This window comes from Heloderma suspectum, chromosome W (genome assembly GCF_057233095.1).
Source record: "Heloderma suspectum isolate Gila_16-S chromosome W, 16-S_ref, whole genome shotgun sequence".
Lineage (NCBI taxonomy): Eukaryota > Metazoa > Chordata > Lepidosauria > Squamata > Helodermatidae > Heloderma > Heloderma suspectum.
In genome coordinates, this window is record NC_139475.1 from 59,358,039 (window position 1) to 59,383,065 (window position 25,027).

At 46.0% G+C, this 25,027-nt stretch overlaps 1 protein-coding gene across 1 annotated transcript in view; it reads left to right on the forward strand.

The window, feature by feature from the left end:
* LOC146334064 (receptor-type tyrosine-protein phosphatase S-like) overlaps positions 1-25,027 on the forward strand; it is a 256,868-nt gene that overhangs the window by 72,441 nt on the left and 159,400 nt on the right. The window contains 4 exon segments of the mRNA XM_084824914.1: positions 10,997-11,266; positions 14,850-15,431; positions 21,569-21,711; positions 21,874-22,018. Of these exon segments, the coding sequence (XP_084681040.1) occupies positions 10,997-11,266; positions 14,850-15,431; positions 21,569-21,711; positions 21,874-22,018 (1,140 nt within the window).

The window sequence follows — 25,027 nt, forward strand, 5'->3', positions numbered from 1 at the left end:
TTTAACCTCCCGGGTGTCCCGACCCCCTTTCTCTGGTGCCGTGGCAGACCTCAAAGGCAGTCCAGCGCGCCCCACGGGCACCTTTGCTGGTCTTGTTGTTCGACCCCGGGGTGATCCAAGGGGACTACTGACTGCTCGCCAGATTGTTGCACAAAACGCTAGTTTCGCCCCCTGGAGGCTAGTCCAATTTGCCCCAAAGAGGAGAGTCAACTTCAGGCCGGGTCCAGCTCGATTTTATTGTTTGCAAACAGTTCGACAAAGGAGCTCACGCTCAAAGCAGAGTCGACCCTGGGCGACCTCCGCGCTACAGTTTTATCACTTAGCTTGCATTCCTCAGCCAGCGTGTCACTTTGATTGGTTGTCAGCAGTTTGCCTGACTACCTTATCTTACTTAGGGTTACTGCTCAGTCATTCCAGGCATGCGCAGCTCTCACAATACTACGTGCTGCTTAAGGCACATGCAGTGGCTCTTAGGTTACATTTTTACTACAGCTTGTGGTACATGTTTCATGAGTGGCTTTAAAGAGGCTGTTGACTTCTGTTTTCAGTCATTAACTTCTTCCTGGGGAGTGGGGAAAGTACATAAATCAGAGAGTACCTCTTTGTCTTACCCCAAGTACAATTCCAGGGGCCAAAGTTTTTCTTTTTCTTTTTTGTGTTTAAAAAATGTTACCTTCTGAGTGCATGCATTGTGCTTTTCCTTTCTTTTTAGAGGGGAAGCAGCTTTTAAGAAATCAGTGTAAGAACAAAGCTCCTGTTGGCAAGTCCAGAATTCTCCTCTCCTTAAAATTCATTTGTTTGACTAAAGTTATCTTGAAGGAAACAAGCAAATGTCAAAAGGACGGTGTTGTGTTTTTGAGTGTGTACTGCCCCTTTAAATGATTTTCCCATCCTACAGTTGTTAGAGGCTTAGCACATGACTACTGGGGCAGGGCTTCAGGTCAGCACAAGCAGCAAAGCAGACAACAACTCTCTTCCTGGCAAGCAGAACCAGGCCTAGATGTCTTCTACAGACTTAAGGTCAACTACTGTTTATTTGTTGGACAATTATTAAAGTCTTGCTATTGTTAGCTAGTCTTGTGCTTTGTTCTCACTGTACAACACACAAACTTCACAAACTCCCCACCACCACACCTTTCTGGATTAACATCCTCCTGTTCTGTGAATTGGCCAGGCCAGTAAAACTTCGGTGGATCTGCTACATCCATGATATCTGAACAGAACAGTAGATTTAAGACAAAGAGTGGCAACTATCTTATCACACAGGGTACACTCCCAAACCCTCTCTCCAAGGTGGTGGTTTTCAGAATCCCTCGCCCGTTTTCTTGTGCAGCTTCTTTCTGAGGTTTTTTTTTGGCATTTTCCTGAAATGCAGCAGTCACATCCACACTTCTCTCAGCCAGCTTCTTCATTGTCTTCTTTTAAAATTAAACTTTAGAATCTTGTTTTGCTTTGTTTTTAAGGCTGCACTCACCACAACCTTCTTCCCCCACCCCAGGCAGAGAGAGGAGAGGAGGGGAGGGGAGGGGAGGGGGAGAGAGGATTTCTCAAGAGTTTCAGGGAAGTCCGACTGGGTATGACAAAATTATGAAAAGGGCACTGGGCAGGAACACTGTGCTCCGTGTGATTTTGAAAACCTCTGCCTGTTTATGTCTTATATGCCTCTTTTTGCATTGCTGTTCTCTTTGTTTTCTGGGGGGAGGTTAGATTACACCTTGTCATGTTAATTTAAAAACCAGCTTCTCACAGCACCAACAGCACCCTGTGTCTAATATTACCAGGTCAGTGCAAGCACCGCTCATGATCCAATTGGGCTTTTAAACGATTCCGTTTGTCCCATTGCACCAAATAAATGTAAAAATGGAATGCATACACCAAAAGAAAAAGAAAATAGCCAGCTTAGCCAGCCTTTTAAAACCAATATATTGCTTGAACTGAAAAGCAGAGGGAGGGGTGGAATTGTCTCGATTTGTTAAAATTGGAAACCAACAATGAAGGAAGTCTTTCAGAATTTGCTAAATTGAGGAAGGAAAGAAGTGACGGAAGAGGAGAAGGTTGTCCACTGGAGGGACAGACGTGGAGGAGAGAAAAAAATAAACTTAAATCCACCCAGTCATAACTTATGGTAGAACCAAAAAGATGGGGAGAGAGGTACATAAGCAACCCGTTTGGGGCAGGAAGGACAGGTGTAATCTAAGCTTCGCTACAAATATATTAAGGCTGCACATTATTTTGGGCCCCCTTCCCTCCCCATCCCTTCTTCATTTTGGAGTAAGACAGAATGGACTCCTGTCTTGCCAAAATGCCAGTAATAATGTCCGCCTTCTCACCTCATTTGGAGCAGCGGCTTGCCGGGTGTCAAAATGTTTAACACCATTTGGTTTTGTTTGGTGCTTTCAACCAATCACTTCACTTTATTTATTGATTTAAGTTGTGTGGTGTTTGTTTGTTTTTGAAAAAATCATTTCTCCCCTTCCTTTCTTTTATTAGAGAAATTAAAGAGAAATTAAGTTCTCTTTATCATGTTGCTTTTATTTCAAGTTTAATTCTTTTTTCCTCACCCCACAGCCTTGCCCTATAACCTCCTTTCTAATTTTGACTTGTTTTTCCATGTGAATCGGGGTTTGAAGTGACCAAGTTTGCATCCAAGAGGTTTGAAATGACCTCATTCACATCCCCCTCCCTCTGCATTCTCACCCCCCCACACACACACCTCACCTACACCCTGCAAATTTGTCCTTTTTCATGGGCTAATCTGGGAAATGATCATTATTATAAAGCAAAATCAGCAGGGGGAGGAATTGCATTGATCAGCCCTCAGAATTTTTTTCCCAGCTACATTCTGGAGTTATGATCCAAGGGGCAGAATGTTGTGTCGCAACTGCCCACCAAACCTGGATTCTCCATTCTTCTACAACCAGGTCTGTAAAATGCATGTGCCCTTCCCAATCCTTCTCTGTGACCCACATGGACCCTTTTGGCTCTTATCAAATGCAGGTTAATAAACAAAACAAAATGGTGGTGGCTCTCCAGACAGAGACTGACTTTCCCATCACCCATTTTTCTGATCCTTTGAGCGGGCACCAATTGAACCAGGGACCTTCTGCCTGCAAAGCGGGGGCTCTACCACTAAGCTACAGTCCATCTGCCAAGTGAACTAAAAATGAACTCAACGGAGGCTGGTGTCTCCAATTTCAGTGGGGCTGTAAATCCATTTGGGTTTCAATCAGAAAGGGGAAAGGGTTCCGCACCTTGGGTAGCTCCTTTAGAGTTCTGGCTGGTTCTGACTGAAACCCAGAATGGATTTACAGCCAAACTGAAATCAGAGACACCAACCTCTGCTGAATGAATTTAGATGTTATAAGGGAAATACAACTACTTCCACCCCGTCCCTCATTCTCCCCAATTCCTGCTAATGTCCAATGCAGCCTTGCCCAACCCAGTGCCCTCCAGATGTTTGGTGCTACAATTCCCAGCACTCCTTACCATTGGCCATGCTGGCTGCAGCTGATGGAATTTGAGATCCAAAAAATCTGGAGGTCACCAGGGTGGGGAATAGTGGAGGCTGGTGGCTCTGATGTTAATGGGGCTGTGAACCCCAGGTTGGGGATTGGGTTCAGCACCTTGGATAGCTCCTTGGGGTTCTGACTAAAGTCCAGAGCAGATTCACAGCCCCACTGACATCAGAGCCACCAGCCTCTACTGTTGGGGAAGGTGGGTGTAATACAACAGACTGCTTGACAGAGCCCTTGTTGGACATAATGCAGCCATAGTTTTGCACTGCATGAACTAGCCTCAGGTTTGTTCACCCCTCCCCCTCCACTTCCAGTGCAGCCACTAGGAGGAGATTCAAAGCACCTGTTTTCAACTAGCTGCAGTTCATTTTTTCAGCTATGGCGCATTAAAAGAGTCAAATCTAGCTTGCAAACAAGCTAAATTTGACACTTTGGGCATTACAGATACCATTGTTTCCATTTTTTAAAAGAAATCTAGTTTGGGGGCCGTCAGGAGCCACATGTGGCCTGTGAGCCATGTGTTGTCCACCCCAGATTAAACTGGTTTGTCCCCACAAGTGAAGCATCAAAACATGGTTTCTGATCCTGGGTTGTCTGGGTAACCCATAGTTAAAACTAGCCACAGTTCCTGGTTCAGAAAAAATGACAAACTGTGGTTAGTTGAAAATGGAAGGGGTGCTTTTGATCTCATGGCTGGGCCAGAACAGAAGAGGGGAGAGGAAGCAGGCTTATGCATGTAATGCTAAATCAGGAGTGGGAACCTTTTTTCCACCCCTGACACAAGTAATCTGAGTCACATAAGGGTTATCTGTCATAGACTGCATGGTGGTGCTGGAGAGGGCATAAGCCAGTGATGGTCAGGACCGCCCCCTTTTCACTCTCTCTCTCTTGCTGCCACCCCCTTTTCACTCTCTCTCTCTCTCTTGCTGCCACCCCCTTTTCACTCTCTCTCTCTTGCTGTCAGGAATGCCCCTGTAGTCTTCTGAGCCTTCCAATAGCCAGAATCAACAGTCAGACAAAAGGGCTGCTTTCCAAAGCTTTATTTCCATTCACGCTACTGAGGCTTACAGATGCAAATTGCCTGAGACTCAGAGGAAAGACAAAGGAACAGCCTATCAGGGACTTCTAAGGGTTAGGACGTCAGTTGGTCTCCATTTGGAGAAAAGCATGGCAACTCTCTGAACTTAAGGAGTAGGAGGGGAAATTCTCCCCCTTTCCCATGGGGCCTCGGGGCATAGCTGCTGACGTCGAGCCAAACGGGCTGAGCGCCTCAGCTCAGCTCCCACAATCTCTCGCTTCTGCCTGCGCCTCTCGTCTAAAAGCTCAAGTTGTCCCTCCCTTTCCATGCCAGGGTCAGTACCGCTCCCAGGAATGTGAGCGGGGGGGGCTCCCCCTCCAGCTGCACCTCTGAAACCTGAGGGGGTTCTTCTCCAACGGACTCTATCTCCTCCTCAGAATCAGAGCTGCTTTGGGACTCTATGGGCTCAGATCCAACCCTGACACTTGCTGCCATCCCCTTTTCTCCCTCTCTCTCTTGCTGCCACACTCCAATCCCCCCTCTTTCTCTCTCTTGCTGCCAGACCCCCCCCCCCTCTCTCTCCCCTTTCCTACCCAGCAGGCTTCTGGAGAAGGGTAGATCACTCTTTCCAGAGGTCTGAAGTGATCTCTTGCAGAGGGTTTTTGAAATTAGGCTGAGGGCTAAATGCAGCCCTCAGACCATAGGTTCCCCACCCCTGCGCTAAATGTTGGTTTAGCTCTGTGTCCAAACCAGGCCCTAGTCTCACTGTGCTGTACGTTTACTTGGCTGCTGGCAGCAGGAGCAGGAAATTGGTTGCATACTGATGTCACATCAAGCACAGTGTTATGTTGAATGATACCAGGAAAAGGGATAATAAGAGAGAGGGATGTATGTTCCTTGTAGCAGCTACTTCTGCCCTGAAAGAGGAAACTCAATAAATATCGTGTCAACAAGGTTGGTTTAGAATGTCTAAATTTCCGGAGAGGAGCAGGCACTCATAGGGTACAAGTAGAGTCTACTCACATTTATTCTCCCCTCAGAAATCACTTTAAAACACAGCCCTTTGGTTCTCATAGTGAGTCCTCTTGTTTTTCAATCCAGGACTCAAAATGTGCTCGAATTCAACCAGTTCAACGAACAGGTTCATCACACAAAGTTTTCCATGCTACCTCCATATGGGGCATGAACTAGCATTGCACAATCATAGCATCTCTCTCTCTCTCTCTCTCTCTCTCTCTCTCCCGCCCAATAGCCAAAGCTCTCTGGGTGGTTCACAAAAATTACTTGTGGCACATGCCATTTTGAACCTGGATTGAAAGCAAGCAGGCTTACCATGAATGCAATGATATGAATCCATACTGATAGGTGGTACCAACCTCTAGTGAGATTCTAGCTAAGGGATTATTCATCAACCCTCAACAAAAACACATTCCAGATGTTTTCGTCAAACTCCCCATCCCCTCCTAGAGGTCAGGGTTTATTGCTATGCCATTTGACTGCTCCTTATTTAGGAGACAAAGTGTGCCAGGAAATTCAGAAGGGAATGGATGTATATAGCTAAAGAGAAAGTACATTAAATGTGCTGGCATTCTTCAAATGTTTAAAATAATCTCAAATAGACATTGGGGAGCCTTTATCCTATCCCCCCTCCCCAAATGGTAGAACAGGAAGCAACAGATTTAAGCTGTGGAGAGGTAGATAAACTTTCAATGTTACAGGAAAGGCTTTCATAGGCCCAGTTCAGACCTAACACTAAACCTCTCCTCCTCCATCATGGCCTCAAGGAGGAGATTAAAAGTGCCCACTTCATGCTTTAAACTAACTGGAGTTTCTTGTTACATGTGAACTGGGAACTCTGGTTAGTTTAAACTCTGGTTTGTTGAGACAAGCAAGGATCATGAACCACAGTTTGATCCTGGCTTGTTTCAATAAACCAGAGTTTAAACAAAGCACAGTTTGTCCTTTTTCAGACATAACAATAATAAACCATGATTTAGTTTAAAACCAGGAAGCAGATGTTTCCCATTTTTTCCTTGCATTTATGAGGCTCGTTCACATAGTGCTAAACTTTGGTTTAGTTTTGACATCTGAACTGGGCCTGAAGTGTTCAAGCCACCTTGAATAAGCCATCTATGAAAGTTCTAAAATGGCCTTGCATGAGAAAACTTCCCATGTTATGACTGGATAGGCATCTGTTGGAGATAAATCTTATCCATGGGATCTCCACCTCAAGACAGAGCATTGAAATGGGATTCATTCGGGTTTTTTAATCTTTTGATGCCACCAAACATTTCCCAAAAACTCACTTGTCCCTGGTTAGTGTCTCTCCCCCAAATGTGCTCTCCTGAACTTCCTCCCAGTCAGTCATAGGATCATTCAGGGAGGGAGGAGCCATGGATTGCTGTACACCGAGTGTAAATAGCTACCTATTCTCTTCCTCCATGGCCACAGTTCTGTGTTATGAGTTAACCCTCCTTCCCACCCACCCTTGCTAACCCAAGAATAGAAATTAGAGTTCCCTTCAGACTTCGATTCACAGCAATGGTCCAGTTCCAACAATTGTTTAGCAATCTTATTTAATTTTGATCTGTTCTTTCTTTCCTTCCTTTCTCCCCTTCCTGCCCCCCCCAGCGCTAGACTCAAATTTGCTGTCTTGTTCTGTTTCAACAACTTTGCTGTTTGCATTCCTTTCTGCCATGTGTTTGCCATTTTAACGCCAGTTGAACATCTCTCCTCCTTCCAAGCCCTCTTCCACTTCCCTCTTCCCCTGCTTTTTTCTTTACTCCCAACCTTACACATACACATATCCAACTCCCCCAACCCTGCATTTTTGAAAAGCTAATTCTTTCTGTCCCATTTCTCAATCACCTGACCTGTCTGCATGCCTTCAGCTGTACCCCACTCACCCTGCCCTGTTTTGTTCTCCAAGGTCTCTCCATATCGTTTCAAACATAGCTGGCGCTGTTTTCTCATGGATCTACTTTTTCAAAAGCATTTTTGAAACACCTCCTGCAATTGAACTTGGATGGTTTACCATTGGAGTAGGTGATAGGCTCAATAGAGAGATATTTCCAGAAGGTGCTGAGTTAACACACACCCCTGCGCTGCCAACACACACACACACACACACACCCCAATACATATATACACACACACACTTCCTTTGCTCACATTTCTTAGTCTCACCAGGTGGATCATTTAGATTGCCCAAGTTGCAGAACTGGAATGAGTCAGAAACCTTTAGATGGCCCAGAAACACAGGAAGCTGCCTAATTCAGAGTCACACTATCTTTCCATCTAGCTCAGTATTGTCAACACTGATTGGCAGCATCTCTAAAGTTTCAGACAAGGGGTTTTTCCCAGTCCTTCCTGGAGATGCTGGGATTGAACCTTGGACATTTTCTATCCATAGCAGGTGTTCTGTCACTGAACTGTGGCCCAGGACTTCTGTAGCTTAGTGAGCTGCTCTACAGTTGTTCCTCTTGTTCTTTTGGAAGCACCATAGTATCCCCATAGCACAAGCTTCAACCAGCTTCTGATCGAATTTCAACCGTTGTATGAACTCCCAGACAGGCGAGCCCTGGGAAGTAAGTGCAGTTCCATGAAGACTCTAGGAACAGAGAACGTCTGGAGAAGTTAGGAGCTAGGAGGGAAGCTCTTGGTTTGTACCAAGCTCCCTCAGCTGAAGTGTGGGCTGCTGACCTTCCCTACAAAGCTATGGAGCCAAAAGGTCTAAACTAGGGGTGTACTAAACACACTCACCTGTCCGGTTGGGGCATCCGCTGTGGGGGTGAAGGCGATCCATCCCTCCCCCCGGAATCCTCCCTGGCCAGCTCCGCTCTGCAGCAAGTCCGCAGAGCTGCCGGCCGGGCCCATCTGCAGCCGGACTTCTGTCTGCTGCCAGTCTGTGGCTGCAAATGGCGTCTGGCGTAGCAGATGCCATTTGCGTCCCTGCTTTAGCCGTGATAGGCTACGTAAAGATTTACATAGCCTATCATGAAAAGAGTAGCGACGCAAATGGCGTTCGCTATGCCGGACACCATTTGCGTCCGCAGACCGGGGCAATGGACAGCAGTGGACGGACCCAGACCAGCCAGCAACAGGTAGGGTCCGTCCCGGGAAAATGTCGTGGGGGGGGTAGTCCGTTCCGCCACGGGCTCCGGGGGGCCGGATTCTTTAGAATCTGGCCTCATTGGGGTGTGTGGCGGATTTCTCCGCCATCCCTAGTCCAAACGCCTTTTTCTCTGGGGCATGAGGATATTAAGAAACGTTGCAAAATTGGAACGAGGCTTGCCTTCCAATGCTCTGGAAACCCAAATTCCAAGAAGGAAGTGAGCCAGTTAGTAACCACGAAGAGCAAACATCCCTTGTGCTGAGCATCCCTTTGCATGATTTGGGGCTTGCTCCTGGTCAAATGTTTACAACAGCCCCCTTCTCCTTTGTCTCCTTCCAGGGGGAGCTGAGGTTCATCAGAACTAGTATGTCACTATTGTTTCATTCTTTTAAAGAATGATCCAGAGGGAACAGCACTCTCTCCATGCCTTCAGTTCTCCCCTCATGTAAGGTCTGGAAATGTCATCCCATTTTCTTTGCTCAGGAGATGTACAGAACATCCATCCTCATTAGTTTTGTTTTGTTTTTCTCTCCGTGTTAGCCGTTTTCATGGCCTTGTTTTTCTTCTCCTTTTGATTATTATTAATTCTATTTTTTATTATGATTATTATATTATTCTGCCAGGGCTGTGATGTGCCAATGTTAAACTAACACATTAGTTCACATCAGCTAGAAAAAAAAAGTAAGCAGCATTTTACAAGTGGTTTCCCCTTACCCCTAATCCTTCTCTGTCTCTCTCTCTCCCCTTCCTCTTTTATTTATTTATTTATGTATGTATGTATGTATGTATGTATGTATTTATTATTAAATTTATTAATCTCCCATCTGGCTGGTCACCCACTCTTGCTCTCTCTTCCTCTTTCCTTTTCCGTGTGGGCATTTTCTAGTGGCCCAATACAACAAATTCCAGTGCTTTACATCTCCTTTCCCCCTGTATCTCTCCTCTTCTCCTTTCCCCCTTTCCCCCCTCCTCTCTTTTCTCTTGGTTTCCTCCTTTTTTGCATGATGTTTGTGATTCTGAGAGCTGCATCTATTGATGGAATCATGTCAGATCTTTCAAAGAGGCTTCATTAGGGTTTATATACTCAAAACCCACAAAAATTTGATTAGAGTTTCTCATCTTTTTTCCCCTTCTTCTCCCACCCACTCCCCTCTTGTCACTCCTGCTTCTTGCTCACTTCGTGGAGGGGTGGGGAAAAGGGGAACAACAGGGGTGCTCCTCCCACACTACTTGGGCATTCCTTTCAATTTTCAGGCTAAATTTTGGCCACCTCCAGGGAACAACCCCCCCCCAGTCCCCCATCTTTTTTACCTGTCTACATGTTGGGGAGGAAACCTTCCATCCCTTTGGAGCTTCTGGCTGTACACATTACTAGAAAGGGCCAGGGTTTTGAACCCGGACAGGTGTGCATTTAATCCCGCTTCTGCACTGAATGGGCAGGACAGGCCCTTTTACCAAATGGCCTGGTGCAATAAATCTCACCTGGGAGTTAGTAGAGCCTTGTGTATGGGCTTCATATTCAGACTTGAAATAGTGTTATTGCACCTCCACTCCCCAAATAAGTGCTGTCTGGACCGGAAGAAAACTCATCAGCCTCGTTATCCTTGGTGCTTCCTACTGAAACTAGATGAGTATGAATTCCCAATGTTATGGCTAGCAATTAGTCTTCTTTTCCCTTTCTCCAACCCTCCCTCCCTGTCCCGTCATATTTTTCTTAAATTACTTTTTTGGTCTCTGGAGGAGGCTAAGTTGCTTACTAAGGACCTCCCCCACCCCTCAAAAATCCTGTTTTCAGATTCAAGGAAGTGACTGCGGGGGGTGGGGGGAAACAACCGCCCCTTCATCTCTGTCTGAAAATGTGCCGGGCTTATCTAAGAGTTAGGGCAGGGGAGGGGGAGAATGCCCTCTCCACACACACGGGGGGGGGGGGCAGTTCTGAAGTGCCATGTCATCTCTTTGTCGTTTTTAAAGATGAGAAATTGCTAATAAATTTTTATGTATTTATTTGTGCTGTGATGGGTCTAAAATTGATCAATGGAACCCTGTTGCTATGAAATAGTGCTTTTATGTCTATATTCTATATATTGTTTGTGAAAGTAAATTATTTTGAAGTTCTGTTTTTTTTTCCGTTATTGACTGATTTTTGGTATTCTGATAATTTTTTAACTTCAGCCTTTTTTAAATGAAGGAACAACAAATAATTAAAGCCCCATCTGTATTTAAATTCTCTTCTGCTCTTCTTTCCTTTTCTCCCCTTATCTTTATTTTTTCTCTTTTCTTTTTTTCTTTCTTTCTCTCTCTCTTCTGTTTTGCTTTTGTTTTTGTTACCTCTGTGCATTTTGTCCACAGTTCGCCGTGTGGCTCCCCGGTTTTCCATCCCGCCCTCCAGCCACGAGATCATGCCCGGTGGTAACGTGAACGTAACTTGCGTGGCTGTTGGCTCACCCATGCCATACGTCAAATGGATGCAGGGGGCTGAAGACCTGACACCGGAGGACGACATGCCCATTGGGCGGAATGTTCTGGAGCTGACGGATGTGAAGGATTCGGCCAACTACACGTGTGTGGCCATGTCAAGCCTGGGTGTGATCGAGGCTGTTGCACAGATCACTGTGAAATGTAAGTTTGCGCCATTCCATCAGACTGGAGCTACTCTCGGTGCTGTTGGCCTTTGGCCTGTTCCCTGTGGTCATCTCTGTCCTGACCAGCTGCTGACTGCAGAGTATAGAGCAATCCATTCTAAATTGTTCAGCCTGGCTGTGCTTCAGGAGCCTTAGCTTACCTCTCAGGAGGTGGGGCTGTCTGTTAGGTCTCCAGGCTGTATCAGTGTCTCCAGCTATCTACCCCACATGGACTCCCACCTGCGGCCTGTATGCCTGCCCTTTTTGCCTGCTTTGTCTGCTCTGCATGATCCTTTTGCTTGTATCCTTGTTGATTTGGATCATTGGGGCAGGGAGCTTGGTGGGAGCAAAGTGAAGTGTCCATGGGCACCTGCAAGCACCACAGTGGAGACCCCAGGCTTAGGAATTTATTCTTCGAGGAGTTGCCTTGGGCATTTTTTCCTGGGGCGCATAGTGTTTAAGCTACCTCTGCTAGCATGCCCTTGACACATTTGCATGCTTGTGCAGGGGAAGTATTTAGAAGCATGCCTCTGAGACGTTCAGAAATGTGCCTGCGCATGACAGTGGTGCTGACAAGCCATGGGTCAAGTCTGCATGTATGGTTCAAATTGCCTTCAAGGAGTCGTTGCATGATAACTAAAGTGCTGTGCTGCTTGGAAATTCTTAAAAAGTTATAATACAACCTAAACATGCCTTGCTAACTCTCTGAATCCATTTCTGTCATAAATGTACATGTATTTCCTGTGAATTTTGCATGGGCCTGTGGGGGGCACACCGTTATGATGTAGAGTAAATAGAGGCTTATAAATTTTTTGAATGTCTGTGGCATTTTAAAGAGTAACTGCAAGAACAAAGGCAAGCTCCCTGCCCTGAGGAGCGTGCAATCTATGATTCAACACAGGGAGTTAGAGAGAGGGGAGGAAGGTGGAAGTGAAGAATAATTGCGGAAAGATAATGTGTTTGGTTAGGTTGCACTCAGGCCTATTTCAGTTACAGATAAGGACCTAAGCCAAAACCACTGAGAAAAATGAGTGACTGATGAAGGATTGGAAGGAAAAGAGAGAGTTGGCATCCTGCAAGTGTGATGGAGGGAGTTCAAGGCATATGGGGCAGCAAGGGAGAGTGGGTGAAGTCATTAATGTGAGTGGGAGATCTCTGGGGCTTTGGGAGGGAATTCAAGACATTGTTGTTGTTGTTCAGTTGTTAAGTCATGTCCGACTCTTCATGACCCCATGGACCATAGCACACCAGGCCTTCCTGTCCTCCGCTCTCTCCCAGAGTGTGCTCAAGTTCATATTCATTGCATCGGTGATGCTATCCAGCCATCTCATCCTCTACCGCCCCCTTCTCCTTTTGCCTTCAATCTTTCCTGGCATCAGGGTCTTTTCCAGGGAGTTTTCTCTTTGCATTAGGTGGCCAAAATATTTGAGCTTCAGCTTCAGTCTCTGTCCTTCCAGTGAGCAGTCAGGGTTGATTTCCTTTAGGATGGACTGATTTGACCTCCTTGCAGTCCAGGGGGCTTGTAAGAGTCTTCTCCAGCACGACAGTTCGAAAGCATCAATTCTTCGGCGCTCAGCCTTCCTTATAGTCCAGCTCTCACAGCCATACGTTACCACTGGGAAAACCATAGCTTTGATTATACGGACCTTTGTCGGCAAGATGATGTCTCTGCTTCTTACTATGCTGTCTAGGTTTGCCATAGCTTTCCTCCCCAGGAGCAAGCATCTTAATTTCATGGCTACAGTCACCGTCTGCGGTGATCTTGGAGCCCAAGAAAATAAAATCTGTCACTGCTTCCATTTCTTCCCCTTCTGCATGCTAGAAGTGATGGGGCCAGATGCCATGATCTTAGTTTTTTTAATGATGCCATTAGGGTGGTATCGTCTGCGTATCTGAGGTTGTTGATAGTTCTCCCAGCAATCTTAATTCCGACCTGTGATTCATCCAACCCGGCGTTTCTCATGATGTACTCTGCATATAAGTTAAATAAGCAGGGCGACAATATGCAGCCTTGTCATACTCCTTTCCCAATTTTGAACCAATCGGTTGTTCCATGTCCGGTTCTTACTGTTGCTTCTTGACCTTTGTACAGGTTTCTCAGGAGACAGGTAAGGTGGTCTGGTACTCCCATCTCTTTAAGAGTTTGCCACAGTTTGTTGTGATCCACACAATCAAAGGCTTTAGCGCAGTCAATGAAGCAGAAATAGACGTTTTTCTGGAATTCTCTTGCTTTCTCCATGATGCAGCGAATGTTGGTGATTTGATCTCTAGTTCCTCTGCCTCTTCGAAACCCAGCTTGTACTTCTGGTAGTTCTTGGTTCGCATACTGCTGAAGCCTAGCTTGTAGGATTTTGAGCATCACCTTGCTGGCATGTGAAATAAGTGCAATTGTATGGTAGTTTGAACACTCTTTGGCATTGCCCTTCTTTGGAATTGGAATGTAAACTGACCTTTTCCAGTCTTGTGGCCACTGTTGGTGTTCCAAATTTGTTGGTATATTGAGTACAGCACTTTAACAGCATCATATTTTAGGATTTTAAATAGCTCAGCTGGAAGACTGTCATCTCCGCTAGCTTTGTTGTTAGTAATGCTTCCTAAGGCCCACTTGACTTCACTCTCGAGGATGTCCGGCTCAAGTTCAATGACCGCACTATCATGGCTGTCAGGGACATTAAGAACTTTCCTGTATAGTTCTTCTATGTATTCTTTCCACCTCTTCTTAATCTCATCTGCTTCTGTTAGGTCCCTGCCTTCTTTGTCCTTTATCATGCCCGTCTTTGCATGAAACGTTCCCTTGATATCTCCGATTTTCTTGAAGAGATCTCTAGTCTTTCCCATTCTATTGTTTTCCTTGATTTCTTTGCATTGTTCATTTAAGAAGGCCTTCTTGTCTCTCCTTGCTATTCTCTGGAACTCTGCATTCAGTTGGGTATACCTTCCCCTTTCTCCCTTGCTTTTCGCTTCCCTTCTTTCCTCAGCTACTTGTAAAGCCTCCTCAGACAGCCACTTTGCTTTCTTGCATTTCTTTTTCTTTGGGATGGATTGAGTTGCTGCCTCCTGAACAATGTTACGGGCCTCCGTCCATAGTTCCTCAGGCACTCTGTCTATCAGGTCTAATCCCTTAAATCTATTCCTCACCTCCACTGTATATTCATAAGGGATATGATTTAGGTCATACCTGTATGGTTTAGTGGTTTTCCCTACATTCTTCAATTTCAGCCGAAATTTTGCAAGAAGCAGCTCATGATCTGAGCCACAGTCAGCTCCAGGTCTTGTTTTGACTGACTGTATAGAGCTTCTCCATCTTTGGCTGCAAAGGACATAATCAATCTGATTTCGATATTGACCATCTGGTGATGTCCATGCGTAGAGTCACTTCTTGTACTGTTGGAAAAGCGTGTTTGCTATGATCAGTGTGTTCTCTTGGCAAAACTCTATTAGCCTTTGTCCTGCTTTATTTTGTACACCAAGGCCATGCTTGCCTGTTATCCCGGTGATTTCTTGACTTCCTACTTTAGTGGTATGGTGGTATGGTGTGTGTGTGTGCTCATGTATAAGTTGATTCTTCCAATTTTCCTCAGCCTTCCCCAAGCCTCCAGGGACTCCCATCGTGACGGAGACAACCGCAACAAGCATAACGATAACCTGGGACTCGGGGAACCCCGACCCTGTGTCCTATTACGTTATTGAGTACAAATCAAAGAGCCAAGATGGTCCATACCAAATCAAAGAGGACATCACCACCACACGCTACAGCATTGGGGGGCTCAGCCCCAACTCTGAATACGAAATCTGGGTGTCAGCAGTCAACACGATTGGGCAGGGCTCCCCCAGTGACTCTGTGGTGACCCGCACCGGGGAGCAGGCGCCTGCCAGTGCCCCCCGAAATGTCCAGGGCCGTATGTTGAGCGCCTCAACCATGATCATCCAGTGGGAGGACCCCATGGAGCCCAACTGGCAGATCCGCGGCTACAGTGTCTACTACACCATGGAGCAGGACCAGCCTGTCAGCAACTGGCAGAAGCACAACATGGACGATAGCCTCTTGACCACAGTTAGCAGCCTTCTGGAGCACGAAACCTACACTGTTCGAGTCCTGGCCTTCACTTCCGTGGGAGACGGGCCACTCTCAGATCCCATCCAAGTGAAAACACAACAAGGAGGTAAGTCCTCAGGCGGCAGTCCTGGACCAGCAAGCTTTGTGACGCACCTGTGTTCTGGGTGCCGCATGACACAATGGCCAGGATTCTGCAGGCTGCTATATGAGGGGGACGACAAAAGTTGTTCAACATTCCATCAATGCCACCAGTGCTGGACAGGGTGTAGTGGTACCATAGTAATAAGAGAGAAGACACTGCCATTGGTCTTAGAATCCGTAAGGATTATGTGTCTTTTGTACTAGTAAACATCCCATAATTTCCTCCATCAAAGCGATAATTGTTCTCCAAAATCCTTGAAGGACTGGACAGTCCCCCCACCCCCAAAATTATAGTAAATACCTTTGTGCGGTGCTGTGCAGTGCTAGTGGGGATTTTGTAGGGGTGTGGAACCTCACATCTGCGGGCTAAATCCTGCCCTCCTGGGATCCCAGTCCAGCCCTTTGTAGTTCCACAGAGCCCGCCCACCCCCTGACTGCAGGACATTTGGTGGTTTTCCAGCTTTTTCACATTCTTTTTTCCATTCTGAACATTTTGTTGCATGTCCCAGATGTGTTTACTGTTCCTGATTATTCTTATCTCTTTCCTTGATGCTTATTTGTTTGTTTATGTAGTCTCCTCTTCCCGCTGTTAAGGAAATATCCAAGGCAGGTTAGGTTGAACAGTCAGGAATTTATTAAAGCACATCACAGCTGAGGGAGAGACAGATGACACTGTGTCTCCCCACTAAAAAGAAAACAGGATGCATTCCTACAGACTGAAAGTTGGAGAACAAAGAAAATACACTACGCATGCTCAGAAACCAATTAGTACTCAGCATAGTCTTATCAGCACAGCAGCCTTCTTATCTTTAGGGATGAGTTACTTTGGTGATAGGCATTTCTTGCTCATGAGCAAGTTACAATTACCTTGTCATGGTCACATACACACACTCCCATCAGGCTCCTTGTCTGACCCAAACTACTTCCAGGGCCAAGTCAGGCCTACCTTCACAATCCCCCCTTTGGGCCTATCAGCCTCACCATCTATGCTTGTATTGTTATCAGTTGTTCAATCTCTTCACCTCTCTCTTTCTCTTCTTTTCACATTTCTCTTTGCATTCTACTGACCGTCGGGTGCAGTTCAGCTTTATGTATAGTTTTAGTAAGGAATTTGATACAACATTTAATCACAGCAATGGTTACCTGGAACAAAGCAATACGAACAACAATTATGCTTACTATATTGCACATCTTGCTAGGTGGCTGTTTCTGGTAGATCTAGGTAATGGGGTTAATCTTTTGAATCTGATTTAGTGGGATTTGGATCATTGGTGTGCTTCTATGGGCGTGGACTGGTGCATGGATGGAGATCTAGCAGTTGGATACCTTCAAGTCCACTTGAATCAGGTTCATCGCTTTCAGGAAGGTGATCTTTGCTTTCAGGCCACAGAAGGCGCTAAGCAAGAGCAGGATGCAGGTGGGCCACATCACGAGAATGTGCCTCTGGTGGAGGCTGAGACAACTCTTCCTTCACTAACAAGGCGCTGGGCTCGCTGCTCGGCTTATGCTCACCTCGCCAGCAAGTGCGTGGCGCATGACTGGTCCTTTAGAGGTGGCTATTTTGTAATCCAGAGGAGGCCAAAGTGCCAGAAGTCTAAGAAGATCTCACTCGAGAGCAGGAAAAAGGGCAACAAGCCAGTACCACGATGGCAACCAGAGATGTTCTTCTCTTTCTGGGTCCAAAATGACTCAGAGGGCTGATGAACTCTATGTTAGGTCAAATCTAGCATTGTCTGGTTCTGGGGCATGTCGTCTCCAGGGGCAACACTTCCTTGCAGTGGGATGCGGGGATCCAGGTAGGCTGCCTTTGCAGCTTCACGGCGGTGTGGGTGGTCAACAGCACCTGATGGGATCTTTTCCCATGAGTCCCAAGGGCAGACTTCTTCTGATGGACTTGGATGGAGACCCAACCTCTAGGCTACAGGTTGTGACACTGTATTGTAGGATCGTCTGGAAGCGCTTTTTAACCTGTGAATGGAAAGCCTTCTTCACACACTTCATTAATGCTTGGCAACAGTTCAACACAGTCTCATCTCTTAAGTGCAAGTTAGTAAGATGTTCTTTAATAGGTGCTGAAGACGGGAGTCTCAAGGGCTTCTTTAGGAGGATATCATGGGCACTGAGCACCGTTTGTTGGTGTGAAGTGGCACGTATGTTTATCAGGGCCAAAGGTAGAGCATCTGGCCATTTAAGTCCAGTTTCAGCACAGATTTTGGCTAATTTGTTCTTTAAGACTCTGTTCTTTTTTTCTTTTCTACCAGCCCTGCTGGCTGGGGATGGTCGGGGCACTGGAAATTGTGTTGAATTTGCAGAGCTTTGTACACACAACTACTAATACATATTTAAGGGAACAACATTTCTTCATCTGAATGAAATCTATTTGCATGTTAAAGGAAAGCTTACATGTCCCTAAACCCTCGGTTCAGTCACTCTGGTTTCCAGGGGAATTATGGGGCACTGTACTTCAGAGATGGTTATCTGAGCACATGGTGCACCTTCCCCCCTCTCAGACAGAACAGGTAACAGACCAATTCACTCAGGATTCTACAGCACAAGTCTCACTGAGTTAGAAAACTGTCAGAACAAACACACACTGCTGCCCCCGCTTCACCAAGGCCTTTCCCTTTGGGCAGCAAAATAAGTTTTCTCGCAGTCCAGAAAGAAGCATCCCTTATCAGTTAGAAGGCACACAGTGTGAAGAGCGGGTACGGTGCGTTGTTTTAGCTTCTGCTAGTAGCAAGAAGCGTGGCTTTCGCTGTATGTGAACACAGCTATGAGAACAAACTCGAAAAACATGAAAATGGCCAACTTTCCAGCAAACCAGCGTACCTGTGCTATGGATCACTGCATTATTACTGCATATGATTCTGGGCAAATTCACACCTGACTGCTTGCCAGTCTTCTGAAACCAAATGTAATGCACTCCACTTCTTGAACTTTTACAGATTCCATATGCAGTTTTTCCTCAAACAATTAAAACAAATCGTCTGTCATTAAGCTTGCTAGGCTACATACAAAGCAAAAGGACAAAGCGAGAAGATAACAATAACCACTATAACGATGGGACAATGCACAGCATATAGGATTTCAAATCCACTGTTACCTCAGAGTACAAATGCATCTCACCGGTGACTTTCAGTAAAAGTTTACGCTTGCTTAGACCACTTTAAAATCTCATTCTCGTCTTGACAGCATCCTTCTAGCACATGCGGCATCCCTCAACAACATTCAGTTTAGCTTGCGTTGTCTTCTTTGAGAAGTAACACTTACTGGTACACACAGAGGGTTGAGCTTGAGCTGCAATACATGTTCAGACACGTCGGCCAATACATGACCATACCGACGATCCTCGGCCAACACTCTCTCTCTACTGCCAGTCGCACACAGTCATCGCATCTTGATCTTTACACGGGAGAAGCTGATGCTGCTGTAGCTTTCAGGTGGCATATCGGACAATCTGTCCAGCAGACTCAAAGGACAGGCACTTGCTGACTAAGAGGAGTAGAAAGCTCACACTCCTACATGGCAGGAACAACAGGCACAAATAGAGACATTTTCTCTAAAAGCAAAGCTACTGAGTACGTCAAACACATTCTCCACATTCATGCGACTTGCTTGACCTAAATCATTGTGGCACCTTCACCCCTGAGGGGACTGACTCAGTCGACTCTACCCTTCTTATCTGCTACTACAAGGCGCTACCGGGCGGCCGTCCGTCCGGGGAGCGCCACAAATGGTCAGTGTAGCGAGAACAACCAGCCGGTCTCCACTTCTCTTTTTCAACATCTGGGCCTGATTTTGGAGCTGTGCAACTCCTTCAAAAGTTGCCATGGGAGACTGGCTTATTGCTGAAAGGCATGAGGCAGTAGCCCTAGCGAGGGCGAAAGGTTCTGCCACTTGAGCAGAAGCACAGTTAGGCAGAAGATTTTCCAAGATGGGAAGCGCAGACAGCACCTCTCTTCAGCACTCCTTTGACAGGACCCATCCACACACAATCCGCGCACAATCTACCTTAGTCAGTGGCTACAAAACATGGCAGCAGTGCTAGAGTGCCTTTCAAAAATGTGTTCAGACAATCCATATAGTCTGCTGTAGTCTCACTTCTGATTTGCTTACAATTTTTTTTTTTTTTTAGCCAAATCAGTTTTTTGCAGACAAATTTCAGGGATTATTCTTAGGCGTCTGATGCACATTTGGTCTAAAGTATTAAGAGCAGCTGGTTCTTGATCTGGCCAATTTGCTTGTTCCTTTAATCTAGTGCGCACTTCTTGGGGCAAAATAACTTGCATGAGTTGGTTCATGCTAGCCCAATTAGGATTTTAACAAGCGATCACTGTTTGCAATTCTTCTCTAAATTTCTGTGGCTTTTCTCTGAGGTTTCAAAATTTGACCTGGTCTCCCAGTTTGTCTTGGGAGTCCTTAAGACTCCGCTCCCCGGGACTTAGGTGACCTTTCTGACGTGTCAACATACCAATCGAAGAATGCATTCTCCTTGCCCCTGTGCCACCTTGGACCCCAAGATTCCTTTAACTGCACAATTCTGTCCAAATCAAAGGTCCCAACCAAGGGAAATGGTTTGGACGGGTCAAGTTCCATTTGTCCAAAGCTTGCGAGTCTTAGGTCCATAATTCCTGTACATTGAAGGCGTTCCTTTGGGGGCTGCGGAATTTCTTTGGAAGAATCCGACCCCACCCTCAATTCACGCAGGAGCACGCAGGAAAACAATCAGGAGGTCTCCACAGGTTGCAAGAACCGAAAGGCACCGCCAAATTCCGAGGTACAGTCACAGACCGACTCTCACTGAACTGGAGGCACGGTCAGTCACTCCCGGTCAAGGGAGCTCGTACCATGGCAGGGAGTGAAGGAACGGTCGGGTCACTCGCTGCAATCTCCGTTCATTCAAGAATGATTTATTCAGGAGGTCCATGCCTTGTTGGCCGGCTCATACCATGGCGGGAAGGAGGAAAACTCACTCACCCAAGGCTCCAGCGACTATGATTTGCCCTGGTCCTTTTTACCTCAATTCATACCAGGCAACTCTCGTTCTGTTCTTTTTCCTCAGTTCACACAAGGCAGCTCCCATTCACCTGATGCCATATTCCATGGACCTCTGTGACCCCCCACCAAACAAGACAAAACAAAAACTCACCAAGTGCTTAAATTACCGACTGTCTCTTTAAAGGCGGTATCCCGTCAGCGAAGGCAGAATCGTCCCACGGGCAGCCTCACACCGAGTCCCAGACTTCGAGATTTCAAAAGGTCTCTTACCTTGGTGCGCACTTCTGGGATGTCCAGTGAGTGGCGGTCCAAATTGGCTTGACTCTCCTCAGCATTTGGGATCCGAGTCACGCGGCACCAAATTGTTAAGGAAAGATCCAAGGCAGGTTAGGTTGAACAGTCAGGAATTTATTAAAGGACATCACGGCTGCGGGAGAGACAGACGAAACTGTGTCCCCCCGTCCCCCCCAAGACAACAGGATATATTTATGCACACTGAAAGTTGGAGAACAAAGAAAAACACACTATGCATGCTCAGAAACCAATCAGTACTCGGCACAGTCTTATCAGCACAGCGGCCTTATCTTTCGGGATGAGTTACTTTGGTGATAGGAATTTCTTGCTCATGAGCAAGTTACAGTTACCTTCTCATGGTCACATACACACAATCCCATCAGGCACCTCACCTGAACCAAACTACTTACATGGCCTGGTTAGGCCCACCTTCATACCGCATAAGAGGGAACATTTATATGCTACTCATTTATATATTGTCTCCCACATAAGAGAAGTTGTGCTATTATATTTGAAAATGTAATGAAAAATTGTAAAAAAACAACAACCACCACCACGCAAGAGTATTTTTAAAAACAACAGCAAGTGACAATATCTAAAGCCAGAACTACATGTTAAAATTTTGCCCTAAATCACTGGAGAAGATAGACATGCCTTTCTAGCTTTTTGTCCTGGTGCTAAAAGCTGTTGTGTTTCAGAAGCAATCACTCAGTGTATGAATGTCAGGACTTGAGTGTTGAGTTGTCTTCCACTTTGCCTTCACCCAGTCTTACCTACAACATCTTCTGGGTTCCCCCACCCCTTCCTCAGTTCCTGGACAACCCATGAACTTCAGAGCAGAAGCCAAGAGCGAAGGTAGTATTCTGTTGACTTGGAGTCCCCCTCGTCAGGACATTATACTGAAGTACAAGCTCTTTTACAAAGAAGTTTCCAACAAGCAGGGGAACCCCGAGGTAAGCTGCAGTCTGCCTTTTCTTTAATGGCTCAAGTCCTGAGACCTGAGCATATTGCAAGAAAACAGGGTTGCTGTGCCTGTTCACACCTCTGCTGTTTGGTTTTGTTTCATTTGTTTTTCCCCTTTGCGTTGCTAACACCCACACCCCACCCTTGTGCAGTTTTTGAAGACCTTTGACCCCATGACCTCGTACACCGTGAGAGACCTGAATCCCAGCACAGAGTATGTCTTCCAGTTGGCCGCTCGCTCAGCGTTGGGTCTTGGGGCCCCCACTCTGGAGGTCAGGGAGCGCACGCTGCGGTCTAGTAGGTGTCACTTTTTGTTTCTGAGAATTCTCTGAGGGGATCGCAGACGGGGAGGAGATGCAGAGGTTGGGTGCCGAGGCGGGGAATGGTGCCGAGGCAGCTGCAGTGGTGGGAGGAGAGGGACAGAGGGCTGCACATTTTCATTTGGTTTATCACATGGCACTTAACCTGAGAACCAGAATTGCTCCACAAGTTATGTTCAGTCCATACGTGCTCATGGTGTGTCTCTATTTGTGGGGTTGTGAGATCTTCGGCCCATGTTGGTCCCCAGCCTGTCCGCACAGCTGATATGGATGGCAGCACCTGGCTTATCACATGACACTTAATCTGAGGCTCTGATTGGCTCCTCTATTTGCATTCAGTCCAAATACGCTCATGGGGTGCTTCCAGACGGAGGGGTCCTAGCACTCACAATCACAAGGCGTTGTTGTTGTTGTTATTATTATATTTATTTATATCCCACCTTTTTCCCAATACTGGGACTCAAGGCGGCCTTACAACGTTAAAACTGCTACAATTAAAACCTATAAATAGAAATAGAAATACAACTGTATAAAAGTTAAAAATATAATTAAATCATCAATATTAAAATTGTAAAGATATTAAAACATTAAAAGACAACCAGAACAACAAAAATGGTATCCATACGTCGCATTTTCCCAGCTATTCCATCTTTTTCTTCCTTAATGGATTTCCTACAGGACGGTTACAAATGGAAGACAACGACATCTGGACCCCCCATAAATTTCTGTGAATGAGGCACAGAGATGGCATGATAAAAACCACGTCTGGAAGCGCCCATGGTGTGTGTGTGTGTGTGTGTGTGTGTGTGTGTGTGAGAATGAGGGGTGGTGAAGTGATGGTCAGCCTTGGTTCCCACTCTGTCTGCACAGCTAACATAGACGGCTGTGCTTGGTTGGCATTTAATCTGAGGATCAGGTTTGGTCCTCAACTTGCATGCAGTCCAAATGTGCTCATGGTGTTTGTGAGAGAGAGAATGATGGGTGGAGAGGAGATAGTCAGCCCATGCTGATCCCCAGTCTGTCCGCACAGCCGACATGGATGGCTGTGCTTGGAAATCTTGCTTTCAAAGGACACAAGTGTCCCAAAGGAAACAGTGCCTGTCTTTTCCAAAGGAAGGTTTTGCTTTTGGTTATCCTGGAAACAGGGTGGATTGCTTCTTAACCCAGTAGGCTCAAAATCAGTTTGTCACCCAGTTCAAACCAGCATAATGGCACAGACCATATTAAGCTGGTGGCCAGCCTCCGTGGAGGGCAGTGGCCTCTTGTTGGCCTGATATGGTTATGCACATGAGACATGCTGTTCTCCCATGCTGTCCCCCTTGTGGATTTGGGGTGGGGGATGCCTCTCTCTGCTCCCCACCCTAGTTCGTGTTAAAAAAAAGTACAAATTGAATCACACATAGGTCATGGCGTAGAAGAGAGTAACTGGAGACTGGCGGGGTGGCAGATTTTATGAGTGTTGATGCTCAAGCTGGGGGAGCAGGGTTGTGGGGGAGGGGGAGACAACTTTTAGTAAATAATAATAATATTGTGATATTTTTAAGGGTCAGGTTTCCCATTGCTCCTACCCCCACCACCCCACTTTCTTCCCCACAATTCATTGTTCATGAGCAAGCTCCTTAGCCTTTATGAGAAAGGCAGGCTTTCCCCCATGTGAGTGGTAGCAGACATGGGGAATAATGACACCAGGATGTAAAACTGGTGCTGGTTTTAGTTTAATGGATTGTCTCCCTTCACTGTTGCCCCAGGGATGGTTCCAGTCCCTGGCTGGCAATATCTCAACCTGGGCTTTTATTTTTATTTTTTTTAATTAAAAAAGAATGAGGTCGTTTTCTTTGTTTTTCCTCCCTCCCTCCCTCCCTCCTTTCTTTCTTCCTTTTTATTTTCTTTCTTTCATTTTTGTTGTTGTACCAACCTCATGATTGGCTGTGGCAGGCTGTGCTTTGTGCTTTTCTGTCTTCTCTCATCTTTACTGTAAAGAACTCGACCACGGGTTTGGAATAGCTACGAGCAGGATGGGTTTGGGGTGGTGTGGGGGGCTTATGTGTGAAAACAGAATCATACTTCCCATCCCTCAGGAAATCCTTAGCAAGTGGGACCAGACGCCTGCCTGGTGGCTAAGTGGCTTTCTTTACCTTCTCCAAGCTGGTGCCCTCTAGATGTTTTGGACTGCAAGTCCCATAATTCTCAGACAGTCCAACACATCACTGGCTTGGAGAAGGGCATCACCTTGGAGAAGGCTGCTCTCTCTTATTGTTGATTCTTTCCCATCGACTCTGTTTTCTCTTTGGCTCAATTTAGAGGACAATTTGTTCTATTTTTTTTTTCTCTCTCACGATGTGAATGTAGACCGGCCTTCCATATCCTGGTGCCCTCCAGATGTTTTCAGACTACAACTCCCATTATTCCTGACCATTGTCCATGCTGGCAAGGGCTGATGTAGTCCAAAACATCTGGAGTTGATCCAGTTTGGGGAAGGGTGATCTTGACCCACTGATGCTATTCCACTGTAACTTAAAATGCGAGATGATGCAAAAAGTCTCAAGTTCTGGAGAAAAATTAAGTTGTTTTGTGTTGGGGTGAGAAAGTGGGCTTGTCTTGAGCGAGGGTGTAGGTACTGTGTAGGATTGGTAAGTAAATAAGTAAGTAAAACTTCATTTGTATAGTGCTTTTCAGCCAAAGGTGCTCAAAATGATCCACAAAATTTAAATCAGAAAGGTACGATAAAATTAAAAGGGTGTATAATATATATTATAACTTCCTACTACCTATATAGTATATATTAGAGTATATAAGAGGTGTGGGCAGACTTGACAGATCTACTTGGGTTTTTTACTAGCACCTCAAGGTCCATCAGCCAGATCCAGGTGCAAAATGCTGGGTTGGGTGGAGGAAAGCTTCTGTGCTCTTAGAATTAAGGGCTGTCAAGGGCTCCTTGGAGGCCTCTCTCAGTCTAATCCAGTAGCCAAGTCCAGACACAGACAAA